Below are 12,353 nucleotides of genomic sequence, written 5' to 3' on the forward strand. Positions count from 1 at the left end.
TTGAATAGCCAGGTTTTCTTACATTCAGATTTTAATACACTAGAATGACAGTCTTTAAAACAAGCATGCTAGCCTATAGTGAGTATAGTATGTACAGTAATTTAAACACTTAGAGCTCTATATTATACTGTGAAAGCAAACAGCACAACACTTGCCATACCCATCAGCCTCTGAGTATACGACCTCCAAACGGGAGAACACAAACAGTAAAATGCACCCATGGTTTAGATATATATATATATATATAGTCTATATATTATATATATCCATTTAATATATATAATATATATTTATAAAATATACATACATTTTTAGACATCTTTCAAATAAAGAATCATTATCTCCAAAAGAAATTTATAGCAAGAATACTGAAGGAATGGAAGTTAGATAAACAAATAATTTCTCACAAAGTTCATTATCAGTGATACAGCTCAATTTTCCCCTTTTAGTTACAACTAAATGATTACAAAAGCTAAATACTTTGCATAACTAATCATCTGTTTAATGGCAAAAATTGATAAATTTGTTCAATAGAAAAATACTGAAGGTCATTATATCACTTATTTGTCTATGGTTTGAGTAGCAAATGAGCTCCATGTGGCAGCTGCGTTTTGAGAAGGGTACTAGAAGCTCCCAGAGACGTATCCACCGCACATGAAAATAAGGCAGGAGCCTAACCCACCTGCTGATTTTCATACTATTCCCAAACAGCTGACTCAGAATATTTACAATCCGGTAAATATTTATGAAAGCATTTCGGTGATTTTGAATCTTGAAATTTTCATTTTGTGAATGTTCATTAGGACGGGGAAAGTCAGACAAATGTCCATGCTACCATCGGCTGGAAGACAGCTTTGGCTCATGTCCAGGCTGAGAGCAAACAGGGCTAGTTTAGAAGACTCTCTCTATGTACAGTTTTCAATGCACCACGCACACTTCCTAAAACCCTTCAGCAGTCCTAGCATCTGCATTACACTTCGTCTATCTTAGGACTGTTTCCCACCCAATCACGAGGCACAGAATGACCAGGGCAGCCTCTCCTGGATTCCAGAATGTTGGTGACAAGAGTAAGACATACACTGCAGACTTTGGGAAGCAATGAAAGCTGTAACTGTGGTCATAAATACACTGCTTCTAACTGGAACCTTCTAACAGTCTACAAATGTCGGGTTAGAACACCCTTTTGTGAAGAAGGGAGAGATTTACCCATCGCAGTGTAAAATTTTGTATCTGGATAAAACATAAGCATTTAATTCAGTTCACTCGTGTATATTAATTTATCTTAGGTTTGTTAATCAAAGCACAAACATAGAGAACAACCAGGGAAATTTAGCATGGGTCTTATAATGTTAATGAAAATTTGCTTGCAAAAATTTTGCATCTGCCTTTAGAGCAGAAAAACTTTAAGTCAATTATTACCCATATCACCATGAGAATGCTACTTCAAAGAATAGGTCACTAGAAATGCCACAGCTATGGCAATGGAATCATTATAACAGGTTATAACATTTATAGGTATAGTATTTTTAAGACCTAGAGCCTATGATGCATAGATTTTGGTGAAAAGGTGGACATTAATTTACTTTAAATATTTATATTGGTCTCTGTCACTTCACAGAGGAATGTGAAGGGCATGAAGGGTGCCCGACAGTTACAGGAAGGAGGTCTGCACGGAAGGGCACTAGGCAGGCCAGTAGGATTCTGAGTCTCCCAAAAGCTGACTACATATGGGTCACATAAATGTGAAATCTGCCCTTTGAAGACATGGCTTTATTAGATAGAGCACTGAATCACTGTTCATTAATAGGTGTGTTCCAATTAAAGAATAGGTGAAGGTAGGAGGAGGACTCTCACAGACATCACAGGCATCAATAACGTCTTCCCTCTAGGTCTCCATGAAGTTCTCAGAGATGCTGGTGGTGGACTCAGGTGCTCTGCTCTATTAGAGCTGCAAAAGCAGCTGCCTGAGAACCATGCGCTCTGGACGAGGCAACATAATAATTATAAACTGCTCATGGCAGCGGTCAGAAAACATGAGTGTGAAAGGCAGGGAAGAAACAGTGAGCATTATCTGAACCAGTTACATGGGTGTCAAGAAATGGGTGCTAATCAATAGCTTCCTCCTTTTTCAGTCAACATGAAATAATCACTCTAGTGCTATAAATACCACACAAATGAGGCGAACTTTTAAAACAAATTATCATAGAGACAGTCCCTGTTTGCCCTTAAAAATAAACAGGATCTCAAACCTGGGTAAGTTAAACCCTTTAGTGAACGCCGACCCTATTAACTGCTGTTCATAATGGGTGCTTGACAGTTAGACTTTAGAATGGTACCACATCTACTTTCAAACTAAGTATCTGTTTAGCATTTCTGAATAATATTCTTAACGTATTATTGCATCTTTTCCTCCTACTAGGTGAAATGTTTTGTCACGTGCTTTATGAGAACAGCTGAAAGGAGAGCTATGTTAGAAACTCACTTGAACACTGTCTGGTCATTACACAATGGGGTTAGTAGAGCAGATACAGCACAGTGTGACTACGTAGCCTGTGTAGCAGGTGTCTGGGGTAGAGTCTATCTAAGCTCCTGCTCTGCGTTCTCAGCCAAAGAACTGTTAACTATCCAGCAGAGCGGGCCCTGTTCACTCAGGAAGGGAGATGCTAAACCTGTTTCGCTCAGGCCTGCCTAGCGAACGAGAACAACCCAGAAATGAAAGTGCCTCTTTGGGGGGAGTTTGAAAGTTTTCAGGCTCACAGATTCAGCTGAGCTTGCAGCAACCTGAACAAACCTTAATTTTAGAAAACAGTTCACAAATTGCAAAACTATACTTTAACAAATGTTCTCTGTGCTCCTTCAGCAGAACAAAAGGGCAGGATGCGTTGGTGCTTGCCCTGGTCTTCTGTATCTCTGTTGTGCAGTTGACTAATAAAGAGCTAGAAGGTGAAGCTGATGAGTCACATCATACGAAGACCTTAGCCAGGGCATCGGCTCCAGCACTGGCTATATAGCATTTGGAAGGATGGAATGCTACATCATGGATCGATTCTTCAAATTTTTTCCGATGAGCTGTGAACTCTTGGATACATGTCTTACTTTCTAAATTCCATAAGCGTATTGAACAGTCATGACCTATTCCAAAAGAAAGGAGATTGAAAGGAATAATTGCATCAACATGAAGATGATAAGGACAAAAAAATAATCCACAGCTAATGTACTTACTGCCAGACATCAAGTACAGGCCATTTGGATCAACTGCCAAACTTGTAACAGCTTCTAGGTGGGCTACCATCGAGTGGATCAGTTTGCCTTTGGAAAAAGACATCATTACTCTTTAGTGATGATTTCTTTGGTTTGCCCACATGCCAGCTTCCATACTACACTAGTTTCCCCAGTCTTCCTCCTCTATGTACTTCTTGGATCAACTTTTTCCCAACCTATCTCCCCCTCCTGCCTCGGTCATGCTAATTAGAAAAAACAAAAATAGCTTAAATTTCAGATCAGACTTTTTAAAGCCACAATAAATTCAGTGAGTCTTACTAGCCAGAGGTCACTAATCTTGTGTACCCTTTAGTTACAAACTACGTGGGTTTAGGACAGACAGTTCAAATTCAAAGAGACAAAGGAAAAGAGAAAACATGGCCACAGTTTTGGTGGAAACAATATACAGAAAAGAACTTTAAAAATTAAATTTCTAGCAACTAAACACAACTGCAGGTGACCGTATTAAAAGGCAGATAAGCCTAAGAAATAAGGCTGCTCAGGTAAAGCTCTGTGCATTTCCGTAGACTGCTGAAAACTGAGGAAGTTCCACCCCCATTCAGTCAGGACTCAAATTTTAATATAATACAGCAAGAATCAGCCTGTGGAAAAACACACAAAACAAATGACCTGAGGGTTTTCCTATACAACACTGAATCAAGCTGTGTAATATTGAACAGAACACAGCTATTCGATAACAGAACAATTTAAAACAAAACGTAATTACCAGCCTCTGCTTCCAACCTGTTTCTATTAATACTCCCTATGGATTGCAACAGATCATTTTTATTGGTACATAGGTTTGTGGCTTTAGAATATGCTATCTGCTCACTATTAAACAAACTAAAAATTATATTCCATAACACAGTCTCAGCAGATATGAGTGGAGAAAGTGTTTCAGGACCTATTCCGTGACTATAAAGCTTCCATTAGACACCACAATTAGCATATTAGTAGGTGTTTATTGTTTTAGTTTCTTGCTGCTGTTGCTGGTTTCGCTTCAGCACACGACACAGTGCTTAGGAGGCTCTTACCTGTATTGTTATCATAGAACTTGATGTGCCTGTCTTCGTGAGCAGTGATGCTGATCGGGAGAGTGGGATGGCTGATGACTCTGTTTATTTGGCAGGAAGAATTGGCTGCTAAAAAGGAAAAATTAAAAATCAATACCAATTGGTCAAAGTAATTTTTTTTTCATACAAGGAAGATATAAATACCTAAACAGACAAGAAAAAATAAATACAATGCAACTTTAGTCTGGCTGTGGTTCAGTTACTCTCTAATCACTTCTCCAGCTTCAGTGTTGTAAAACGAGCGAGCACTGCCTAAGCTAAACCACACTGGCATATTTACAGCTGATTAGAAGTCAGAAGTTCCTTTTCTACAGCCTGCTATACATGGATGTCACCTAAGACTTGACCTAAAGTCACTGATGACATCTAAGTCGACAGATTCTGTGATGTTTGCTATCATAACAGAGTTCTATTGGCTGGGCATGGTGGTCCACACCTTTAATCCCAACACTTGGGAGGCAGAGGCAGGTGGATCTCTCAGAGTTCAGGAGCAGTCTGCCTCATCTACATCTAGGTCAACCAGAAATTCGCATTGAGATCCTATCTCAAAATAAAAACAAACACCAACAATATGCAAATAATCTTCAAAGTTAAATCTCAGTTCCTTCTAATACGGAGCTCTTTTCATAGAGGCGTCAGAATGAGGGCTCTGGACTTGTTCCTCTTTGCAACATAAGGGAAAAGACCATTATCTTGCAGCCCCCCAGATTCTGAGCTTTTAAGGAACACACTAATAATTGCTGTATACTATTTAAGAGTTTTCAAAGAGGTTAATTACTATATTCAGCTTGTTATTTCGATATACAACAGAAAAATGTCACGTGGCTTCGTGGAGTAAGTTCTCAGGGTGCAGTTTTTCTGTTGTTTGTTTTATTTCAGTGGCTTAGACTGAAATAAAACAAAGCAAGTTTTTTTTTAAGTAAATGTGTTCTCAGATTTGGGCTACAGAACACTTTATAATTCAAGCATTCTTCATAGTGACTTGGGCAGTTACGCTTCTAATTAAGTTTAAAAATGAATAGAGAGACTTTTAAAAGTTCGTATACATACTTGTATCTATATTGGATTCTAAAGTGAGAATTCGCTGCTGTGTTTCCATGTTAAAGATGCTTGTATATCCTTTGCTGAATGATGCCACCATATGGCTCGGGTCACTGCTCACTAGATCCACAGAAGCAGGGATTCCCAGTTCTAAGTCAGAGATATTCAAAGAGAATGACAATTAAGTTTTACTTGAGAAAGTACTCAAAATGCAGCAAAACAAAACAAAGTATGATTTACTTAAGTAAATCAGACTTAACATTAGATTAAGTTATTTTACAACCATTCAGTAAAGAGCACTTCTTTTGTAACATTTAGCCTTAGTCTATTATCCTTACCTGTTAAATGCTTTCTACCCCATTATCCTGCTAATCCATTCATAGAATGCAAACTTATTTAGAAAGAAAATGAAAACATATGGACCATAAGTTTTATAGCTTCCACTTCCATTTCAGGCATAGACTAACACAGTAAGAACTCCGTATTTTAAAAACTCATCTTGAAGAAAAGAAAACAACAATAACAAATCCATCTCAGGCTGGAGTGCAGCTCAGAGATACCACGCTGGCCAAGCATGGAGTTAAGCTTTCGAAGTCTAAGTGCACATTATGACTTTGCTGAAGAATAAAGGTGTTCTGTGGCCTGGAGTGCATGTCAATGGTGGAATATTTCTCTACCACACAAATACAGAACGGTATTATCAAGGGACTAAACCTGGAACTCATCTATACCAAAAACAGAATGATAAGGCCACTGTGACAGCATATTCCTTATACCCAAGCACTTGGAAGTAGAGGCCTTTGAGGTCTGCCTGGACAACAGATTCAAGGTGAATCTGGGTTATATAGCCAGGCACTGCCACAAGAAAACAAACAAATAGAATGGTAAATATAAAACAATCTGTTTCCACACCTAACTAAAGCAAGGTAGTAATTCAAAACTGTCTAACAGCCAAAAAGCGAAAAGCAAGAAAACGGCACACAACCAAATGAGCTATCCAAGAATCAACACTGACACAGAAGGACCCACTTCCACTCGCCCACAGGAGGCTGAAAGGACACAGAACGACACCGTCAAGAGCGAGTGAGGACGCAGTGCATGTGGACCTCGCGCCGCTGCAGCTATAGGGTGTCATGAGCACTCTGGGAACAATGTTGGTTATTTCACGTAAGTCACCAACAAAACACCCATCCTAAAACACAGCAATTCTACTGAAAGGTCTCTGCTTCCCATGATGAAAATTTATGAATGTTTATAATAAATTATTCTGAATAGCCCCACACTGGAACAACCTAAGTAAATACCAAGAGATAAATAAATAAATTGTGAAAATTATAAATTTGTACAGACTTTGCGCATAACAGCCTCAGTGTCTGACAGGAGATAGATGAGTAGACAAACTGTAGCCTAATATAATCCTCTCCCATAATAAAGGAAAGAAACGGGCACTGGATTGCACCAATGTTACATGGATGAAAAGCTAGACTGCTATTTTATTGTGGTTCGGAATAGACAAAACTAACCTATAATGAGAGTAATCCTGACACGAGGAACCATTGGCTGGGAATATGTAACAGGGACTGACTAAGGACACAGAGCAGCTGAGAAGAAAGGGTCCAGCTCCAGACCTCTACCAGCTCCCGGACTGCACTTGCTCCCCAGCTGCATGAGAACACATCCTTAACATTGGTAATCATCACTGAAAATAAGCTATGTCTCAATTTTTTAAATTTAAGCCCCATTTTCTCATCAAATGTTGTTTTTAAGAATTATACGTGCATTCAAATGTCAAACAATAATGTTGCTACATTAAAAAAAACCTTAGAAATTTATAAAGTCAAGTTTATAGAATCATTTACTTGTTGGATATTTTACAAAATATCTGGAAATGTTCGATTTGAAGGACTGTACCTTGGTTATCATTAAACACACTCAGTGCCGGAGCAGCCTCGGTTGTGTTCCATAAACGTAGAGTGCCATCTGCTGAACAGGACAACAGGCGCTGGTGTGCCGCACTGTACGCCAGCCCCCACACGGCATCTGTGTGGCCCAGCAGAGGGCCTCTCAGAACAGAAGGGTCTGTGCAAAACCAGGAAGAAAAAGCGCAAAGGCATTTAGGTTCCACTGTAAACATTAAACGTACCCAGAAACGGTATAACACAATCTTCCTATTTCATTATTCTTCTGAAATACTGTCGGAATTACAAGTAGTTTTCGAAATATACAAATAAGGTTTGGAAATACTAAATTAGAATGAAGAAGCCAAGTATGCTTTCTTAAGAAAGCTCTATTTTAATGCTTATTAAATAAAATAAGAAGAGATTTCTGTTTACTTTAGTTTGGTAGTGAAATTAAAATGTTTTTAATGGCAAAGCATGACATGTTAAATCATTCTGCATTAACTCAAAACTTAAAGCAGCCAATTTCTAAAGAGTTTTACAAGAGAATTTATGGTAACATCTAGAAACACAGGATAATATGAATTCATGGCAAAAAAAAAAAAACTGTTCTTAAAACCAAAGGGCCTGTGTGCACGCATGCATGTCTACATGTGTGTGTGTTGAGGGTGGAGAGAGGACAGGTAGACAGCTTGGGTTTATTCTGGAACTCATACTGACCTGGAACTCATTAAATAGACCACACTGGTTTAAATTCACAGCAATTCTCCTACTGCTCCCTGCCAAGTTTGGAGATTACAGACCTACACCACTAAACCTAGCTGAAAGGCCATTCCTTAACCTTTGAGGTCCTTTATAAAAAATATTTTGGAGGCTTGGACTTCAAAACTAATTAGCTTCTTCTATTTTCCTCTAATAACTGAGCAAGGGAATAATGCTAGCATTCATTTATCTTTAGAGTTGTTTGCCAAAAACATAATGAAACATGACTACAGAGGAGTTGCAAGGTTTCACGTAAGAGACAGATGTCTAACATGAAGATAGCGAGCGTCAACCAAATCATTATTTCTGTCAATAAGACTGCATGTCAACCAAACCATTATTTCTGTCAATAAGACTGCATGTCAACCAAACCATTATTTCTGTCAATAAGACTGCATGTCAACCAAACCATTATTTCTGTCAATAAGACTGCATGTCAACCAAACCATTATTTCTGTCAATAAGACTGCATGTCAACCAAACCATTATTTCTGTCAATAAGACTGCATGTCAACCAAACCATTATTTCTGTCAATAAGACTGCATGTCAACCAAACCATTATTTCTGTCAATAAGACTGCATAGATGAACTCTTTTCTTAAGAACAGCCTGTTTTTTCCTTTGGCATTAGGATCTGTTTCCTGTATTTACAGGAGTCCTTCTGAATGAGATAAAGACATGCTTCTCTTTATTAGTTTTTTAAATACATAATTTTACCCTTAATATATACTATGAAAAAAAGACACCACTGTTTCAGAGCTTTGGTGAAGCACCTACCGTAAGAGTCGTAGGGATCGATGTTGGGGTTGGTGGTGTTCCAGCCCTGAATCAGACCATCCGTACCCCCACTGTAACACTGCTCGCCATTGCTACTCATCACCACACACAGTACCGGACCTCTGGGACACCAAAGGAATCAACGGCAGTTAGCTGCTATTCTCACACATTAACTCTACAATGTAACTTGTCAAAATTTACAATGTACTATTCATTTTTCTTTTTTTTTTTTGCCAGACCAAAGGTTAGTAAATTGAGGCCAAATTCACTAGTAGTCCTAGTATAGTTCTCAAGCTTTTTACATATTTAAAAATTAAAACAGCAACCCACACAGCAAAAACAAAACCAAGAATATTACATGAATTAAGACCCTTAGTTCAATCCCCAACAAAAACCAAACCAAAAGCCAAAAGAGGACAAAAAAAGAAACAGCTCAACAGAATATGGTCTGCTAAACCTGAAAAAATATTTACTTTTTCATCCTTTACATTTAATTTCTCTGACAAATGAAGTGAAGACATGCCTCTCACACATAAGTGAAAATGAAGAAAATACATAATAACTAAAGAAAAATTCTTGGTTAAAAATACAAGTGCCAAACCAGGCGGTGGTGGCACACACCTTTAATCCCAGCACTCAGGAGGCAGAGGCAGGCGGATCTCTCTGAGTTCAAGGCTAGCCTGGTCTGCAGAGTGAGTTCCAGGACAGTCAGGACTATTACAGAGAAACCCTGTCTTGAAAAACAAAACAAAACAAAAATACAAGAGGCATGTGTGTGAGCATACATTACTCAGGAGGAAATCCAGGGCCTCATGCAGAATGGGCAAGCCTTCTATCTTTAAGCTGTGCCCCCCTCCTCGACTTTGAATATTTTTATGTAGACTATGTTTAAGATCTCTTTTTAAAATGCTAAGATTTCTTTTTAAATGATTTTTACTTTTTATTTGTATGTGTGGCTGTTATGTCACTTCTGCGCAGGTGCCCACAGAGGCCACGAGAGTGGTGTCGGATCACAGGAGCTGGGGTTACAAGCTGTTGTGAACCAGGAGCAGCAGCAGGTGCCCAGTGCTAGCTTTTCTAATACTTAAACCAAAACACCTTGGCTTCAGTTTAAAATGTACATGCATACCAGGATCCCTACTTGGTATTTACATTATCTGCCAGGTTCTTTCACATTTATAAAAAAAAATTAATAAATAAAAGGGCCCCAGTACTAAATAGAAAAATTATTAAAACATTTAACTGAAAGAATGTATAATATTCCAATCAAACTGTGTTATAAAGATGGTGGCTTAAAATAAAGAAATCACAAACTTACTTGTGAGCCCTAAACGTATAGATAGGCTCCACATCGAGAGAAGTGCTCCTAAACCAGAGAGAGAAGATGACTTTAGGTGTCGCACATTTCAGTAGTGAGCAGCATGACTAAGTCACAGAACAGTGTCAGAAATAGACCCCATGACAGTAACATCCTCAGCCTCAGGACAGAGGCTCTTCTTATCCCAATTATACCTTTACATAGACAAACTCCCACCTCAGCAGTGGCACTTTGTTAAACAGCCTCTCACACTGTTACAACTCGTCCACTAGTCTTACATGGTCTCCTCACACTGTTACAATCATCCACTAGTGTTACATGGTCTCCTCACACTGTTACAATTATCCACTAGTGTTATTCAGTCTCCTCACACTGTTACAACTCGTCCACTAGTGTTACATGGTCTCCTCACACTGTTACAATCATCCACTAGTGTTACATGGTCTCCTCACACTGTTACAATCATCCACTAGTGTTACATGGTCTCCTCACACTGTTACAACTCGTCCACTAGTGTTACATGGTCTCCTCACACTGTTACAATCATCCACTAGTGTTACATGGTCTCCTCACACTGTTACAACTCGTCCACTAGTGTTACATGGTCTCCTCACACTGTTATAATCATCCACTAGTGTTACATGGTCTCCTCACACTGTTACAATCATCCACTAGTGTTACATGGTCTCCTCACACTGTTACAATCATCCACTAGTGTTACATGGTCTCCTCACACTGTTACAATCATCCACTAGTGTTACATGGTCTCCTCATACTGTTACAATCATCCACTAGTGTTACATGGTCTCCTCACACTGTTACAATCATCCACTAGTGTTACATGGTCTCCTCACACTGTTACAACTCGTCCACTAGTGTTACATGGTCTCCTCACACTGTTACAACTCGTCCACTAGTGTTACATGGTCTCCTCACACTGTTACAATCATCCACTAGTGTTACATGGTCTCCTCACACTGTTACAATCATCCACTAGTGTTACATGGTCTCCTCACACTGTTACAATCATCCACTAGTGTTACATGGTCTCCTCACACTGTTACAACTCGTCCACTAGTGTTGTATGGTCTCCTCATACTGTTACAATCATCCACTAGTGTTACATGGTCTCCTCACACTGTTACAACTCGTCCACTAGTGTTACATGGTCTCCTCACACTGTTACAATCATCCACCCCCTCATCCAGCCTCCATCAGCAAGGATCCTTTCACTGTGTGACTCACAAGAGTACTACTAAGTACAACAGATGTAACACAGGCACCACAGAAGCTGTACTGCTTGTAGAAGAAATTGCAGCCCGGTTTCAAAGACACCAGTAGGTAGCGTCAGTGCTGAGACTCACACGGGACAGGCAGAATGCGGGTGCAGTCTGAGCATGGGGATGGGATGAAGTCAGCAGAGGGGTTATTTACTCCTTGGATGTGCTGTGTCTTTGCCTTTCTTATTCTCAGCATTCTCACGATATGCTAGTTATGCTAGCTCTGCTTCCAGCTTAGTTACATGGACTTAAATGTAAATGTCTGATTTAGCAAAGTAGCAAAAACAAATTAGTAAAATATCTACACAAGCAAATAATAACCTAGTTACCTCTGAGCTGAATGACTTGAAAAAGATAATGTATACCTAAAATTCCTGCAACATGATGTAGAAAATGGTGAGTTCTTGCTTTTAACCAATGTCTACGATGAATCTCGCCTATTAAGTAATGCAGTGCACTCAGAGTCTGATGACGTGGGCAGTTTCCACAGAATCAAGGACAGACATATTAACCTTCATGAAAACACAGGGAAGTTAAAGTACTATTTGCTGAAATCCTGCCGTGTGTATAGTTCTGGCTTTGACTTTCTTTTTTTAATATTTAGATTCTCAACTCATGTTGAATATTTGATACTATCAAGAGTTTTATGTTTTATTTTAAATATGAAATGATTTGAAGTTCTGAAATGATAAAAATTTCCCTGCATTATATGATATAACTGGAAATTTTCACATTCTGAAAATTACCCTTTACAGCCCATGTTTTCTCTCCCATTAGAGGAGGAATTGTGACAGTGTGAGGAGGCCTCATCTAGACCTGGTCTAGCGTGGGGGCTAAGGAAACAGTTTATAGGACAGTGTGCCTATTGACATTCACACACCAAGACAAGAATAAGCAGCTAAACAAAGACAACAGTAGCCCTTAGTTCATACAAACCCCTTAG

The 12,353-nt window shown here is 39.0% G+C and overlaps 1 protein-coding gene across 2 annotated transcripts in view; it reads right to left on the minus strand.

Annotated features, from left to right (window-relative positions):
• Nucleotides 1-477: 477 nt before the first annotated feature.
• The window catches only part of Strn (striatin), a 90,949-nt gene continuing 79,073 nt past the window's right edge, over nucleotides 478-12,353 (minus strand). Inside the window, exons 12-18 of one of the 2 annotated variants that reach the window (XM_075955695.1) lie at nucleotides 10,131-10,178; nucleotides 8,813-8,934; nucleotides 7,287-7,454; nucleotides 5,385-5,525; nucleotides 4,296-4,403; nucleotides 3,223-3,309; nucleotides 478-3,132 (exon numbers count right to left, since the gene is read on the minus strand). In XM_075955695.1, coding sequence (XP_075811810.1) covers nucleotides 2,963-3,132; nucleotides 3,223-3,309; nucleotides 4,296-4,403; nucleotides 5,385-5,525; nucleotides 7,287-7,454; nucleotides 8,813-8,934; nucleotides 10,131-10,178 — 844 coding nt within the window. In that variant the 3' untranslated portion in view covers nucleotides 478-2,962. The remainder of the gene's footprint in view (nucleotides 3,133-3,222; nucleotides 3,310-4,295; nucleotides 4,404-5,384; nucleotides 5,526-7,286; nucleotides 7,455-8,812; nucleotides 8,935-10,130; nucleotides 10,179-12,353) is intronic. The other variant, XM_075955694.1, reaches the window with a different exon arrangement.

The sequence above is a fragment of the Microtus pennsylvanicus genome, chromosome 21 (genome assembly GCF_037038515.1).
Source record: "Microtus pennsylvanicus isolate mMicPen1 chromosome 21, mMicPen1.hap1, whole genome shotgun sequence".
Taxonomy (NCBI): Eukaryota; Metazoa; Chordata; class Mammalia; order Rodentia; family Cricetidae; genus Microtus; species Microtus pennsylvanicus.